Raw genomic sequence first — 15982 nt, forward strand, 5'->3', positions numbered from 1 at the left:
CTGAGTGGGGCATCGAGGCGAACCTAGTCAAAGTAAAGGCGTTGCAAGATATCCCCCCACCCCGCAAACTGAAGGAAGCTCAGCGATTGACCAGTCGGATCATGGCGTTATCCAGGTTCATCTCCAAGTCATCCGATCGGAGCTTGTCATTCTTCAAAATACTGCGCTGGGCAACAAAATTTTGATTGGATGAGGAGTGCGACAAGGCATTCGAAGAGCTCAAAGAATACTAACTCCCTACTTGTCTTGGCCAGGCCATGTGTTGGTGAGCCGCTCCGGATATACTTGTCGTCTACAGAACATGTGGTCGGGTCGGCATTAGTTAGGTAAAGCGGTGAGAAACAACCAGTGTACTTTTTAAGCCACATATTAAAAGATGTCGAGTCTCGCTACACTGGTCTTGAGAAGTTGGCTTGCTTTTATGCTCGCCGCTCGGAGGCTTCGCCCGTACTTGCTCGCTCACTCTATAATCGTGATGACCAATAGTCCCTTGGGGAGAGTACTTCTCAATCCCGAGGCGTCCGGACGGCTGATCAAATGGACAACGGAGCTCAGCAAGTTCAACATCCAATATCAACCCCGAACCACCATCAAAGTACAGTTCTTGGCGGATTTCATCACCGTGATACAGAACCCGGAGCCAGAAGTCGTGTGGAGGATATATGTGGAAGGTTCGACCACTCAACAGGGGAGTGGCATCGGCATACTACTCATCTCTCCGAAAGAAGATCGGATGCAATTGGCCATTTGGCTAGACTACAGGGCCACCAACAATGAAGCTAAGCACGAGGCACTAATAGCTGACTTAAAGGTCGCTCGACACGTCGGAGTAGTCAAAGTCTTGATCAACTCGGATTCTCAGTTGGCCGCTCAACAGTTGTCCAGAGCGTTCAAAATAAATAACGTCAGACTCAAGCTCTACGCAGAGGTCTTTGAAAAACTGAAGTCCAACTTTCAAGAGGTTGTCATACAGAAGATCCTCCGATCGGAAAATCAGGCTGCAGATGAATTGGCCAAGTTAACCAATTCACTGTCGTCGATCATCATAGATCAGCCGATCGAGCAAGTATCACTGGTGGCCCACATCGACCGTATGGAGGGAATCACCTTTCCAAACGATTGGAGGACGGGCTTAACAGAATTCTTGCGTTTGGGAAGTATGTCTACCGATCCAGAGGATGCTCGCCTGATGAAGAAGAGAGTCGGTCGGTTCACCCTGATCGACAATCAGCTCTATAAGAAGGCCTTCGCCCGACCCCTACTCAAATGCGTCGGATCAGAAGACGCCGACTACATATTACAAGAAGTGCACCAGGGATCCTATGGAGGACATTCGGGTGGTCGATCATTGACAACGAAGATACTACTGGCCGGATATTTCTGGCCAACCCTCCAGCAGGACGCCGCTCGGACGGTGGCCACGTGCCTGTCATGTCAAAATTATTATAACATCTCACACCGACCCACCGAGGAGATGAAGGCATCCATAGTCTCCATGTTTGACCAATGGGGCATGTGTTAGGACCAAAAGTAGCTAGAGGGGGGGTGAATAGCTCGTCGCGTGCTCGTTGCTCGGTGTTGCTTGTTTCTTCAAGAATGCGCAGCGGAAAATACATAAACAAACACAAACACGCTAACACTAGGAGTTTACTTGGTATCCACCTTCAACGGAGATGACTAATCCAAGGATCCACACCACGCACGCACCCTCCACTATGAAAACACTCCTTTTCGGTAACTACCGAGAGCGGAGAAGCCCTACAAGACTCTCAGTACAAGAAGAAGAAAGGGTAGTAAAGAATAAGCAAAAGCTTACAAGAAATGCAGTAAAAACCCTAGCTTCTTCTTCTTCTCGTTGCAACTCGCCTCTTGACTTGGATGAACCTCCAAGAACCTTCAAGAACTGGCGGTGAGGAGCTTAGAGAGTGCTGGGGAGAGCTGTTGAATCCTGGAAAGAATCGGAAGTTCTGTCGAAGAAATCGCACGCCAACAGCTATAAACGACGCCAACGGTCGAATCCCAATCGATTGGATTGCTCCCAATCGATTGGGAGGCTGGATCGATCCCCGATCGATCCAGCGCCTCGTGCTCGGAAATTACCGGATCGATCCCAATCGATCCAGCACTTCTCGCATGCCAGCGTGTCGCGCACATTCCCAGCCTCTCAGTCGATTGGAGGTTTCAATCGATCCACGGATCGATCCAGAAGCTCACTGATCACTCAAAAACTCTCCCAATCGATGGATCAATCGATTGCTGGATCAATCCACGGATCAATCCAAACCTGCTGGATCAATCCACGGATCAATCCAAACCTGGTTTTGCCCAAAACCAAGCCCAAAGCCCCTAAACCAACATCTAGTCAACCATGACTTGTTGGTACATAAGACCTAGCATCCGGTCACCCTTGGCCAGCTAGGACTCTCTCACCAAGTGTCTGGTCAATCCCTTTGACCCACTTGGACTTTTCTCTTCTTGCCAAGTATCCGGTCACTCCCTAAGACCTACTTGGACTTTTCTTCCTCGTGCCAAGTATCCGGTCAATCCCTTTGACCTACTTGGACTCTCACCAGATGTCTGGTCAACCTTGACCCATCTGGATTTCTCTTGCCTGGCTTCACTCACCAGGACTTTCCCAATTGCCTAGATTCACTCACTAGGTCTTTCACCTGGCTTCACTCACCAGGATTTTTCTCCTGCCTAGCTTCACTCACTAGGACTTCCCAACTGCCTAGCTTCACTCACTAGGTCTTTCACCTGGCTTCACTCACCAGGATTTTCCTCCTGCCTAACATCCCAGTTAGGACTTCCCAGTCAAGTATCCGGTCATCCTTGACCTACTTGACTCTTCTTCAATCAATATCTTATTGTCAAACATCTAAACCCAAACCAAGACTCAGCTTGGTCAACCAGGTCAACCTTGACCTGAGGGATGTTGCACCAACAATCTCCCCCTTTTTGATGTTTGACAATACCACAATAACACTTACAATGCCACATGTAAGTTAGGCTAATCCCATAGCCTCATTCTTCATGCCACTAGGTAATGAAAGCATAAGTTAAGCTTTTCATTCTTCCCCTAAGAGGGAAAACTTCCTCTTAGATAATGAAAGCCTAACTTACTCCCTTTCACACGTCCTTTCATTCTCCCCCTATTGGCACACATCAACCTATGCCCCCTCTTTGGGCACACTTCAACAAATCCATTTGTTGAAAACTCTCCCCCTGAAGAGTTGCTCATCATTGGTTACAACTTCACTCGTTGAACCAACATGATAATGAAGGTCCCATACCCTTCATTTATCCTTAACTTCTTCCTCAATGTAGACAAATACCCAACCTTGAGCATTTTCTAACATCTTGAGTTCCCACTTGAAATAATGAGGATATCCACTCCCCATTTCAAGTTCAAAAGCTCGTCCATGAGCATTTTCTTTAAAGAAGGTTAACCACCTTCCAAGGTTCATGAAAAATAATTTTCATGCCTTTAAAGAGTCCCTCCCCCTAAAGACATGGTGGTAACTTCTGTCATTGCACCAACAATGACTTGGAATCCCTAAACCTTTAGGAAACCCAGATTTAGAAGTTTTGAGGTTCAAATGTTCAAAATTTGAAACAAACCTCAACCTAAACTTCAATGAAGTCTTCCTTAACCATTCCATCCTTGTTTTCAACACGAAAACACCCTTTTATGTATACAAATGTATTTTAAGGGTTTGGAATGGTTACATAGACTAACCATGGTTCAAAGATCTTGAAGTCAGGCCTTCCCAAAATCAGCAACTTGGATCGATTGGAGTTGGGATCCAATCGATTGAACCAACCGAATCGATCCACTGATCGATTCAGTATGTGTGGATCGATCCACTGATCGATCCAGCGAGCTTCTGCTCGCGAGATTTACCTTCTGAATCGATCCACGGATCGATTCAGGAACTCCAATCGATCCATGGATCGATCGGAGTTCTGATAGTTGCTGAAATTCCATTTCAGTCAACTTCAGAAACCCCTAGAAAATTCTACAAAAATCCAAAATCATGAAATTTCGTGTAGACATTATTTAGGGCATACTTAATCATGGAAAATAGCTTTCTATGAAAATACTTTATATTTTCAAAGATTGACACAAACTTGAAAACTTGCAAAAACTTTAGCGTTTTCTTCAAGTTTGTGTCTAACTATTCAATGGTGATTACTATCAAAAGATAGCCTTCACCAAAGTTTTCCAAAAACATTTTAAAAATATTTTCAAAACCAATATCCCATCATGTTCCTTGGGCATAATGCACATGACTTGTACATTAGCTTTCCCAATGATGGGAAAACACATAACTATGTGTTTTGATGAACTTAAAAACTCAAATGAATGCACTAAATCAACATCTTGAGCTTTGTTCATCATCCTAACATCTCACTTGTATCTAATGTGCACTAAAGCACATACAAGTCACCTTATAGTCTTTGTGAGATGTAGATTTTGGTTTTGCCCTAATCTAGGGATCATGCATATCTATCTAGGCATTTTGAGAGGTAGACATCCACAAAGGATGTTACTTGTTGATTTACTTGTTAAACAAATGTCACTTGTTTATTCCACTTGTTGTAAACAAATGCCACTTGTTTAACTAATGTCATATGTCCTTAATTTTTAAGGAAATAAACATAATGCATGATAATGTTATGGCATACATCAAAATAAAATAGCTTTCAAAAGAAAGATTCCTATAACTACATGATGTATGTATGACATGACATGGTATTTTTGTATTTTTCATGATAAGTCATGAATGCAAAATACAAATAAGATAAAATATGATGTCATGGCATATTATGAGCAAACAATCATGGCAAGGTTTAGCATAAATAAAATATACCTAGATTACCTATCTAAGTATCGTTAATCTTAGCTAATCCTAAAACTTAAACCCTAGATTGCCCAAAGTGCTTCAAGAGAGTGTCAAAACCTAAATGGGCATTTCTAATTCTCTTGATTAATTTATGCCAATTGAAATTAAGCTTATCCTCAAATGTTGACATATTCCATTTTTCCTCAAGAGTAATCACATAAATCAAGGCCCGAAGTGCCTTAAAATTTATAAGAGAATACCAAAATCCCAACTTGGTATTTCTCTAGGTTTTCCCAATTTATGCCTTTTTAAGATAAAATCAATTTTCCACCATTAGACACATTTTACTCTTTCAAGAAGTAAATAATAATTCCATTTCATTTTCAAATGTTAACAAAAACCTTGAAAATACTCCTTGAGTGTCAATTTCCTCAAAGTTGGGTTAACTACCCTTCTAATCGGAGTTGACACTCTCTAACCCATCTATGGGGTAGAGAAGATGCTCCTAGGAACCCAACACCTATTGGTGCTCCTTGGATGCTCTAGGTACTCACTAGGGATAACTTCCCTAGATACCTTCCTAGTAACCTTGTTGAGTTTCTTAGAAGCTTTGGTCACATTTTCTAGGTCAACTCTAGGGATAGCCTCTCTTGTGACCTTGTTAGTGACTTTCTTAGACTTCTTAGAAGTCTTAGTCACTTTGGTTGCAAAGATACTTCTAGGGATATCTTCCCTTGTATCTTGGACTTGACCTCTAGACTTAGGGTTTGTTCCATAGATATATGGAACCCTATGATAACTAGGCACATCCTTTTTAGCTTTGGGTTTGTATCCCAAACCTCTATGACCATTGGATGACCTTTGTGCTCCTAGACCTAGGCTATGCTCATTTTGGCCTAATAAGATATTTTCCATCCTTCTTAGGGTCTTTTCCATTTTATCAAGTCTTGACCTCAAGACTTGATTTTCCATCACTAAGTCCTTAGTTTTTGGTTTTCCATTAAGTCCATGAGCATTTTTGTTTCTAGGCTTGTAGCTACAATCCTTAGAGTTCTTGCCTAGACTTTTACCTACATTCCTAGCCTTAGGTGTAGTAGTTTTGGCATGTAGGGCCACATGTTTTTCCTTAAAGCCCTCATGCTTCCTATTCTTATGGTAAATCGCATTAAAATGATAAAAATTAGAACTATCATGCTTTTTACCATAATGTAAAGGAGTAGGCTCAATAAATGTTACCTTCTTCTTTACCTTGGAGGCTCCCCCTTGACTAATGCCTCCTTGAGCCTTGACCATCTTCTTCCCCTTGAGGCATTGACTCCGGTAATGCCCCTTTTGATTGCAAGAGAAGCATATGATATGCTCCTTGCTCTTCTTTGTTCCGGGAATGGTCTCCTCGGGCTTCTCCTTGCCCTTTTGCGTCACTTGACCCTTCTTCTTGGCCAAGTTGGGACACTTGCTCTTGTAGTGCCCACTTTCCCTACACTCAAAACATATTATATGATTTTTATTTTTAATTGAAACATTTATACCTTCTTGTGTAGGGATGACACTTGCTCCTCCATTTACTATTTCTTGAATTTCGGAGGTGGCACCATCTTCTTCTTCTTCACTTGACCCGGATGTAGAAGCTTCTCCTTCTTCTTGATCCGGCGTCACCAAGGATTGCTCCCCCTCAATCCTAGAGGTGGAGGCTTCATCATCTTGAACATGAAACAAGTAGTATGCTCCCTCCTTGTTCCCTTCGTTGCATTCCCTTGAGGATGAAGCTTCTTGGATTTCCTCTTCTTCGGAGGTTGAGCATCTCTCAACCTCGGAGTCCTCCTCTTGGTCTTGCTCCAAAGAGTCACCCTCTCTGGATTCTTCATGATCTTGTACAGTGGAGGGGATCTCTTCATGAAGCTTGGCCAATTTGCTCCATAGCTCCTTTGCATCTTCAAACTCTCCAATTTTGCAAAGGATGGTGCTTGGCAATAAATTGATCAAAAGCTTGGTCACTTTGTCATTTGCCTCGCACCTTTGGACTTGCTCCGGGCTCCATTTGCTTTTCTTTAGAACTTTGCCCTTTGAATTTCTTGGAGCCTTGAAGCCTTCCATTAGAGCAAACCATTGCTCTATCTCCATCATAAGAAAATTTTCGATTCTTGATTTCCAAGAATCGAAACTCGTAGAAGTGTATGGTGGAGCCACCCTTGTGTCAAATCCAAGCCCATCTTGGAATTGCATCTTGAAGTTGAGCTTGATAAAGTCTTGAACTTGAAGAATTTGCTCCAACTTCTTCACCCTCTAGCTTTTCTTGATATGCTTGACCCTTCCGGCGATGATTCCGGTGAAGAGCGGCCTCGCTCTGATACCACTTGGACTTTTCTCGTCATGCCAAGTATCTGGTCACTCCCTTGACCTACTTGGACTTTCCTATTCAGATGTCTGGTCAATCCCTTTGACCTATCTGTATTTCCTCGTGCCAAGTATCCAGTCAATCCTTTGACCTACTTGGACTTCCCAACACCAGATGTCCGATCATCCTTGATCCATCTGGATTTTCCCTTGCCTGGCTTCACTCACCAGGACTTTCACCTAGCTTCACTCACTAGGGTTTTCCATCTGCCTAGCTTCACTCACTAGGTCTTTCACCTGGCTTCACTCACCAGGATTTTTCTCCTGCCTAGCTTCACTCACTAGGACTTCCCAATTGCCTAGCTTCACTCACTAGGTCTTTCACCTGGCTTCACTCACCAGGATTTTCCTCCTGCCTAACATCCCAGTTAGGACTTCCCAGTCAAGTATCCGGTCATCCTTGACCTACTTGACTCTTCTTCAATCAATATCTTACTGTCAAACATCTAAACCCAAACCAAGACTCAGCTTGGTCAACCAGGTCAACCTTGACCTGAGGGATGTTGCACCAACAGCATGAACATTGTCGGGCCCTTCCCCATGGCGATCGGCCAATGGAAGTTTCTGCTCGTGGCCGTAGATTACTTCTCAAAGTGGGTGGAGGCCAAGCCACTTGCAAGGATAACCGAACAGATGGTCATAAGGTTCATTTGGCAACAAATCATATGTCAGTTTGACATACCACGATAGCTTGTATTCGACAATGGGAGGCAGTTCACGGGTCAAAGGCTTAAAGAATGGTGCGAGGGATACGACATTCAACAAACCTTCACTTTCGTGGCCTATCCGTAGAGCAATGGGCAAGCAGAAGTCACCAATCGGGAAATCCTTCGAGTCTTGCGTGCTCGACTCGACTATATGAGAGACAGCTGGGTCGATGAACTCCCGAGCGTGCTATGGGCCCTCCGCACGACACTGAAAGAAGGGACCGGTCTAACCCCTTCCACCTGGTATATGGTGGCGAAGCGGTCAACCCCGTCGAGGTCAGGATAGAGTCTGATCGGGTGTAGCATTATGATGAAGGCAACGCCGAGAGGATGCTCTTGGAGCTGGACTTTGTGGATGAAGCGTACGCCAAATCAGCCGTTCGGCTCATGGTGTATCGACAGTGGATGAAGCAAACCTACAATCAAATGGTGATCCCGAGATCCTTCCAGGTCGGCGACTTTGTTTGGAAGAAAGTCAAGCCAGTCGGGGACGTCACCAAGCTCGAAGCCCCTTGGACACGATTTTTCAAGGTCGTAGAAAAGCTCCGCTCGGGTGCTTATTATCTAGAGGACGAGATGGGAAGGCGGCTCGAACGACCCTGGAGCGTAAACCATCTCCAACCCTACCGGGCCGGATGAGAGGTGCACAAGTGTAGAAGTGTATTCATACATTTTTATACGTCCTCTCTGAATGTAGGGTCAAAATAAAAGATTTCTAAGCTATATACCAAATGGCACGTCAAATCGTTGAGCAGCAACGTTAAACGCGTGTCTCCATCAACGGTCGAGCGGTGACCTTAAACCCAAGTCTTCACTAAATCATCGAGTGGCGACGTTAAACGCGTGTCTCCATCAACAGTCGAGTGGCGACCTTAAACCCAAGTCTTCACCAAATCGTCGAGCGGCGACGTTAAATGCGTGTCTTCATCAACGGTCGAGCAACGACCTTAAACCCTAGTCTACGCCAACGGTTGAGCGGCAACCTTAAACTCTTTTCTCTACCAACGGTTGAGATGCGACCTTAAACTCAAGTCTTCACCAAACCGTCGAGTAGTGACGTTAAACGCGTGTCTCCATCTACGATCGAGCGACAAGCTTAAACCCTAGTCTACGCTAATGGTCGAGCGACGACCTTAAACTCTTGTCTCCACCAACGGTTGAGCGGCGACCTTAAATCCATGTCTTCACCAAATCGTCGAGCGGCAACGTTAAATGTGTGTCTCCATCAACGGTCGAACGACGACCTTAAACCCTAGTCTACGCCAACGGTCAAGCGGCGACCTTAAACTCTTGTCTCCACCAACGGTCGAGTGATGACCTTAAACCTAAGTCTTCACCAAACCATCAAGCGGCGACGTTAAACGTGTGTCTCTATCAACGGTCGAGCGGCGACCTTAAACCCTAGTCTACGTCAACGGTTGAGCAACGACCTTAAACTCTTGTCTCCACCAACAGTCGAGCGGCGACCTTAAACCCAAGTCTTCACCAAATCGTCGAGTGACAATGTTAAACTCATGTCCCCACCAACGGTCTAGCAGCGACCTTATACCTAAGTCTTCACCAAATTGTCGAGCGGCGACGTTAAACGCATGTCCCCACCAACGGTCGAGCGGTGACCTTAAACCCGAGTCTTCACCGAATCATCGAGAGGTGACGTTCAATGCGTGTCCTCACTAACGGTCGAACGGTGACCATAAATCCGAGCTTACTCTTACGGTCAAGGGGTTAGTCGCAGATACAAGATCAGGGGCATTTACAGTCAAAGACAACACTGTGAAAGGAAATGCTTCGCCGAACGGGCGCACATATATTAAAACCAAAATTTTCAAAATTACATATCAAGATTACAGTGGTCAGATAAAGATAAGAGCTTCGCCGAACGAGCGAGCTTACATTAGGACTTCCAAAATTTACAGCGTTCAACCACACTCAAGATAATCAAGAGCGTCATCGGGTAGTGACTCAGTCATCTTATCCCGATTGATAACGCTATCCTTCAAGGTCTCAGGAAGGTGGCCACCCATCTTGAGCTGGTTGATCGTCTCGTCTATTGCAAGGTTGCAGAGCCGAAGATAATGGGCCACGACTTTATCATTGAAGGCGTCCGAGCAGATGTAATTTTGTTTCATTGCTGCAAATCGACTTGGCTCGGCGTCCTGATAAATCTTTATCGCCCTCAGGAGCCCTCCAGCTCGGTCTTCACCTTCCCTAGCTCATCCTGGGTCAACTTCAGCGTTGTGTCCTTATCGGAAAGCTGGCCCTGGAGCTCAGTTTTTTGGGCCGATCGACTCGCTCGCTCGATCACCATAAAATCTTCAGCCTCCTTGAGCTTGCTAGCGAGGTCTCGAGCCTCCTTGTTCTTCAGCTCTAGGTCCCCGATGGCCCGGTTCTTCTTAGCGGTGACCGACTCGATCTTTTTGTCAAAAGTGCTGACCTGCTTCTTGAGTTGGCCTAGCATCTCCTCCTGGCTAGTGGTTTTAGTCCGTTCGACCTCAAGGAGCTTGGTCACCTTCTTCAGATCGGCCTTCAGCTTGGCCATCTCCTTCGGATTGGCAACGGGTTGGCTGCTTGAAACTCTGAGCTTCTTGAACTCATCCTCTAGATAAGACAGCCTGTGGCACATGGCCAAGCTTTCCACCCAATACTACAAACAGGTAAAAGGATTAGAGTCGATCGGAGAAAAGATAATTACAATGAGCTTACCCCAGTGGTCATTTGGTTATGGTTGTTAGCGAGCGCGCCTGGGGGCATCATCGCCGCTCGAGCTCGGGCTTGGGCTTCTTCCCAGACTTGGGCAAGCGAGCCCCGGATGATGATTTGATGCTCAGGAGTGCGCGACTAGGAGCTCGGCTCGCTGTACTCCTTCGTTGGCAAATGAAGGATCGTCATGACTGATCTACGATTGCCTGGAGCTGAGTGGGCCGAGGCTTCCGGAGTAGTCGACCGGGACGCAGATGCCAAGAGGATGGCCGAGCATCGAACTCTCAATGGTTGTGATATCGGTAGGGGCTCTGCGGCAATAGACTCCTATAATAGCTCCGCCACCGAAGGAGTCCGGTCGGAGGATATCTTAGGCAGGGTCTCAGGAACTGCGGAGGGATTCTAGGTGCCAACATCGACCCTTTCAGCAGAGCCCACCGCCGAAGCAGCAGAGCACGAAGACTCTGTTCGACGCCTCTTGCACCTTAACAACGGCTCGCTAGAGGAGCCTGAACTCTCCGATTGGACGATAGGTGCTTGCTCGAATGGTTGCTTCGAGCCGCCATCAACCTCAACACTGGGGGCTCGGCTAGCTACTCTGCCACTCGCCAAGGCGGGAGTCACTGCGCTCTCATCTTGAGAGCTGACCGACTGTAGGCCGCGGTTCGCAATTCTTCCATAACAACAGCTTTGATCTCGGCATTCTGAAGATTCGCAAGGCCAGACATTCGAGCACGGAGCATAACTTCTGTTGTAAAAGAAGTAGAAAAATTAGTTAGAATCAAAAGAAAAATGTACAAGAAACCTCTTACCTAAGTTGGTCGGTAGCCCAGTGCAGATCGGGCTCATGCTAAAGATGTACAACACACCCTCAAGCAGCAACTTGTTGATGTCATACTTCTGGCTGGCCAGCATGGATGCGGTGTGAAGATAGTCTGAGCGATTCTTGTATTTCTTTAGGCCGGGTTGAGGTGGTAGGCCGACCTGCCAACGAGTCCAGAAGCTCGATCTGTCGGGAAGACAAATAAAAAAGAAATATTCCTTTCAATGTTTATTGGAAGTCGACATTTTGTCAAAAAATACCAGCTCGATCCGAGACTGAAAAAGGAAGGTACCCAGTTCGGACTGTTTGGGGTAATAGAAATAGTGGAAAGCTTGAGGAGTTAGAGGGATGTCGTGTAGCCGAAACAACACAATGACGCCACACAGAAGGGGAAAGGAATTCAGTACAAGTTGCGGAAGGAGAACACGGAAATAATTGCAGGCTTCGATGATGAAGGGATGGATAGGGAAGCGGAGACCAGCCACAAATTAGTCCCTGAACAAACAGATGATGTCGGTCAACAATTCATTTGGCCAATCGGATGCGGAAGCTAAAATAATCTCATGATCAGGGGGAATCTCAAAAATGTTTCTGAGGTTCTCAGTGTTGCCCAAATCGAAGCTGGTCTCCATGGTGGTGTACCAGAGTCTGGGAGGGGGTCCGGCGGCTGAGAAGAGTTGGCCATTACAAAAGAAGCAAAAATGGCGGAAGAAAACACGACCGAAAGAGTGAAAAGACCGCTGGAAGGTCACCAAGAACAGGAAGAACCCGGAGATCGAAAGCAAGGGAGGAAGAAAGGGAGCTTACGAAGATGTAGATCGTCGGAAGAGAAATGGGTGAAGGAGACGCGCAGGAGGCCGCTGGAGGAGGAGAACGAGAGCGCCGGAGAGCACGAGAGTCTAAAACATGACAACAGAAGAGGAGAAGGCGGCGAGGTAGCGAGCTCATATACCCCAGGCTCGGCCAACCGGAGCTGTTCGATCTAGGTTGCGAAAACCTAGGCGATGATCCGACTGTTGAATTCAAACCACCAAACGTCGCCATCAATGTCTGTCACGTCAGGCGTGCGACGACTGCGGGCATGACACATGGCGCGCTATCACTGGTCGACAATTAAGAGCGACATGGGAACCTGCTCTGCCTTAATAAAAAAGGATTTGCATGCTTCCCGAGAAATCGGGGTGACGTCAGTCCCATCTGCGTTCGCCCATGATAGACGGAGGAGGAAGTCTTCTAAGTGTAAGCCTTTGCTTTTCCGATCGGATCAAAGGAGCATGTTTGACCGAGCGACTACTTTCAGAAGGCCGATCGGTGAGGATCAGGTACATCCTGACCGAAGTCTATACAATGAGGAAGGTTGATCGAGAAGAAATCGGCGCACACTGGTCCAGTCAGTCGGACTACAACCTCCTTTGACTAGACTTGAAGGGGAGATTTGTGATGCGGTGATAAGAGAGAGAGGGGGGCCCACCCCGCTGCCATGGTGGAGGTCAGTGTCATGTTGGAGGTCAGAGTCAAGGTGATCAAACACCCTTATACCATTGGTCGATCGGGTAGCCGCTCGCCCGATCGGGATAAGGAAGACCCGATCCGACATCATAACAGCTCTGCGAGGTTCCGAGCTTTCGATGTTCAGAAAGACTGCTAGGTATCTGCAAGGGCATGCCGAGCCGCTTCCCCGCTCGACCTTATATAGAGCTATAAGAACGGAGTGGATTTACGACCAAGCTACACAAACAGAAGGGCGCCCGAACTGCTTTCTCGCTCGGCTAATACACTCATCCGAGCAGAAAGTAACAACCCAAGCCGAGTGGTTATCCTTCGAGCAGCTATCCCGCTCGGCCGAGTAAAAGACACAGCTAGCTGGACATTATTTTTTCGGGATCATGCGCTGCTGATAGTCGGCATGGTCGACGGCCAGTTCAGACAGAAGATTATACGACAGAAGCTTCCACTTTCACTTCAGAGATATGCTCGGCTCGTTAAGGTATTGTGCCAGAGACACTTTACTGATACATCTTGAAAGCTTCGAGAAGCGTGCACGTCTTGGGAAGCGTGCATGTACGCTACAGGAGTCCTATATAACGGGAGGTTCAAGGTTCAGCGAAGGTATGCGATAATCTACTGTTCCTGCTACTGTTCGCTATTTTACTTTGCTTCCACACATCGTTGGTGACTGACTTTGGTTAATTTATTTATTATTTTATTAAGAATCTAAATTTTTTAATAATTAATTTTTAATGAAGCTTCAAATGAAATTATATTAATATTTTTTTTATTTTATATTGAAAATAATTTTAAAATTTATTAATTATTTTCTTTGATTCTTTTATATAATTTTTTTTTTAAATTTTAAATTTTATGATTAATAATATCATGAATAAATAAATTTCTATAAATATTTTCAATCGATAAGTTATTCCGAACGCAAGGATCGTTACGAGTTGATCCCGAACGTAGCTGAGACAACGACTCCATCAGTCGGACGTGCAGGTACGGACGGCTATGGGCGATGATAGAGAAAAAAAAGGATTTTTATTAGGATTATCTGAGAACCTAGGTTGATGTCTCTGTCCTTCGAAAGGTGCGAAGAGGGAGAGAAATTAATTTTAAATAGATTATAGATATGGTTAAAAAGTTATTTTAAAATTATTTTATATGTTTTATATTATTTAAATAAGGTAAATTTATAATTAGAAGGAGAGAGTCAACCACCAAACTAAAGCTAAGGCAAAGGGGATCAGTCCCTTCCTTTGATGATGCCGCCGCCCAAGTTCTGCATCGCGATCTCCTCGTTCAAGTGAATATTCACATAAAACTGCCTCCATTACTAAACTCTAGACTTGCTACAAGTGAATATTCACATAAAACTGCCTCCATTACTAATTAAAAAAAAAACTGTTTGTTTTTATAAGAGTTAGGATAATTTTTGTTTCAGTTGATAAAAGTGAACAATTTGATTGACACTGTTCACTGTTAATAAGTATGGATAAAGTGAGGACCAATTGTTATATTTGAGGCAATAGGATGATATATTGAAACATTTGCTAAACAAACATATTAGTCTATATTTCAGGTGAATTGATTGACCTTGTGTTAGCTTATGTGGTTTCAAATTTAAACAAAATGGGAGGTTAAACACATATTATTTATTCATTATTGATTAACCATGGTGAGTTGTCAAATCTTTTATTGGCTCAATTGATCCCATAACCTCTGGCATGGCTCTGCCCCTAGACTTAAGGGCATTTAAACATTCATTTCCCATAAATAAGATACTGACAAACATAGTCATAGTTTTTCAAAATAAAACTTGCAACATATTTTGTGTCAAGTTTTAAGCAAATGCATTGTCAACCATTTTATAAAAACATTTTTTGGTACTTTTATTTTGGAAATGCTGTCGTTGATTGACTGCAGATTTTATACGTCTGACCTCTGAAAAAAAGTTCTTGACCCCATTCCTCCATTTTTTTTTCCAAGAGTATTTCCATACTTAAAGTAATAGAAATTTTGTGTTTCTTTTCTCATTTTATTGGCATTGTTTGAATATCATGTTATTTGAATAATTAACTGTTTGCTGTTGACGAATTTATAGTTTGATTGAAATAAATTTATAGAAATAAGTTTTTTTAAATGTTGGGTTTCTTAACCGTTTGTCACGGGCATTTTTCGATCGATTTATCAAAGTAGTCGGTGGTAAAATTTCATGGGGCCGGATCATTCAAGATTAATCAATGAGCCTAACTGTATTTATTATTTATAATACAAAATAATGTTTAAATTGGAATTAACCTCTTATCTTGTATTATATTGCCACGTATAATAAAGATAAAAGGTTGTGAGGTCAACCGTGTGGGACGTTTAGAGTCAACAATCACATAGGACCTTTTGTGAAATTTACAGAAATATAATAAAAGATAAGAGATAATTAGTCCGTGGGATCATCATTCTAACAATTATTTAAACACAATAGACCGCCAATGATGAATTTAGGAACCAACAATAATTAATTTGTGAAAATATTATTATGCTAAACATAATATAATCATGACAAAGACGATTACATTCTATTATTACCACACTAGGGCTAGACCTAATTAAAGAGTCTCACACCTTGACATTATATAATCATGAGACTTTAGGAATATTTATATATCTAAATGTTTAGTTACCTGTTGATAGAATGTTACATGAGGATGAATTTTAAATTATTTAATTTTTCTTCTTTTAAATACTATATAATTCTGAATAAACTATTACTCATAAAAAATAATTAAAAATGATAATATGATATGGTTAGTAGTTGGAAAAGCTAGGAACATTGCACTATGTTTACTGGAGAGTAATTTCTTAATGAAAAAGAGAACAAAAATGATCTATTACATTTGTGATTACATATAAATATTATCATATTGAACAAAATTTCTAGAGAAAGGACTGAGTAGCAATATTAAAAAAAAGGGCTAAAAATAGTACACTTAAGAATATTAAGTGCAATGTTTCATTCA

At 43.7% G+C, this 15982-nt stretch overlaps 1 protein-coding gene across 1 annotated transcript; it reads left to right on the top strand.

Annotated features, from left to right (window-relative positions):
• The first annotated feature begins 475 nt into the window (after positions 1 to 475).
• Positions 476 to 1522, top strand: LOC121990745. Its single transcript, XM_042544824.1, has one exon. The coding sequence runs from the start codon at positions 476 to 478 to the stop codon at positions 1520 to 1522; it is 1047 nt and encodes a 348-aa protein (XP_042400758.1).
• Positions 1523 to 15982: the final 14460 nt, after the last annotated feature.

This window comes from Zingiber officinale, chromosome 6B, assembly GCF_018446385.1.
Source record: "Zingiber officinale cultivar Zhangliang chromosome 6B, Zo_v1.1, whole genome shotgun sequence".
NCBI classification, from domain to species: domain Eukaryota; kingdom Viridiplantae; phylum Streptophyta; class Magnoliopsida; order Zingiberales; family Zingiberaceae; genus Zingiber; species Zingiber officinale.

Bases quoted from the DNA above. Each gene is read 5' to 3' on its own strand.
- LOC121990745 (XM_042544824.1), top strand. From the start codon at position 476: ATGACCAATAGTCCCTTGGGGAGAGTACTTCTCAATCCCGAGGCGTCC.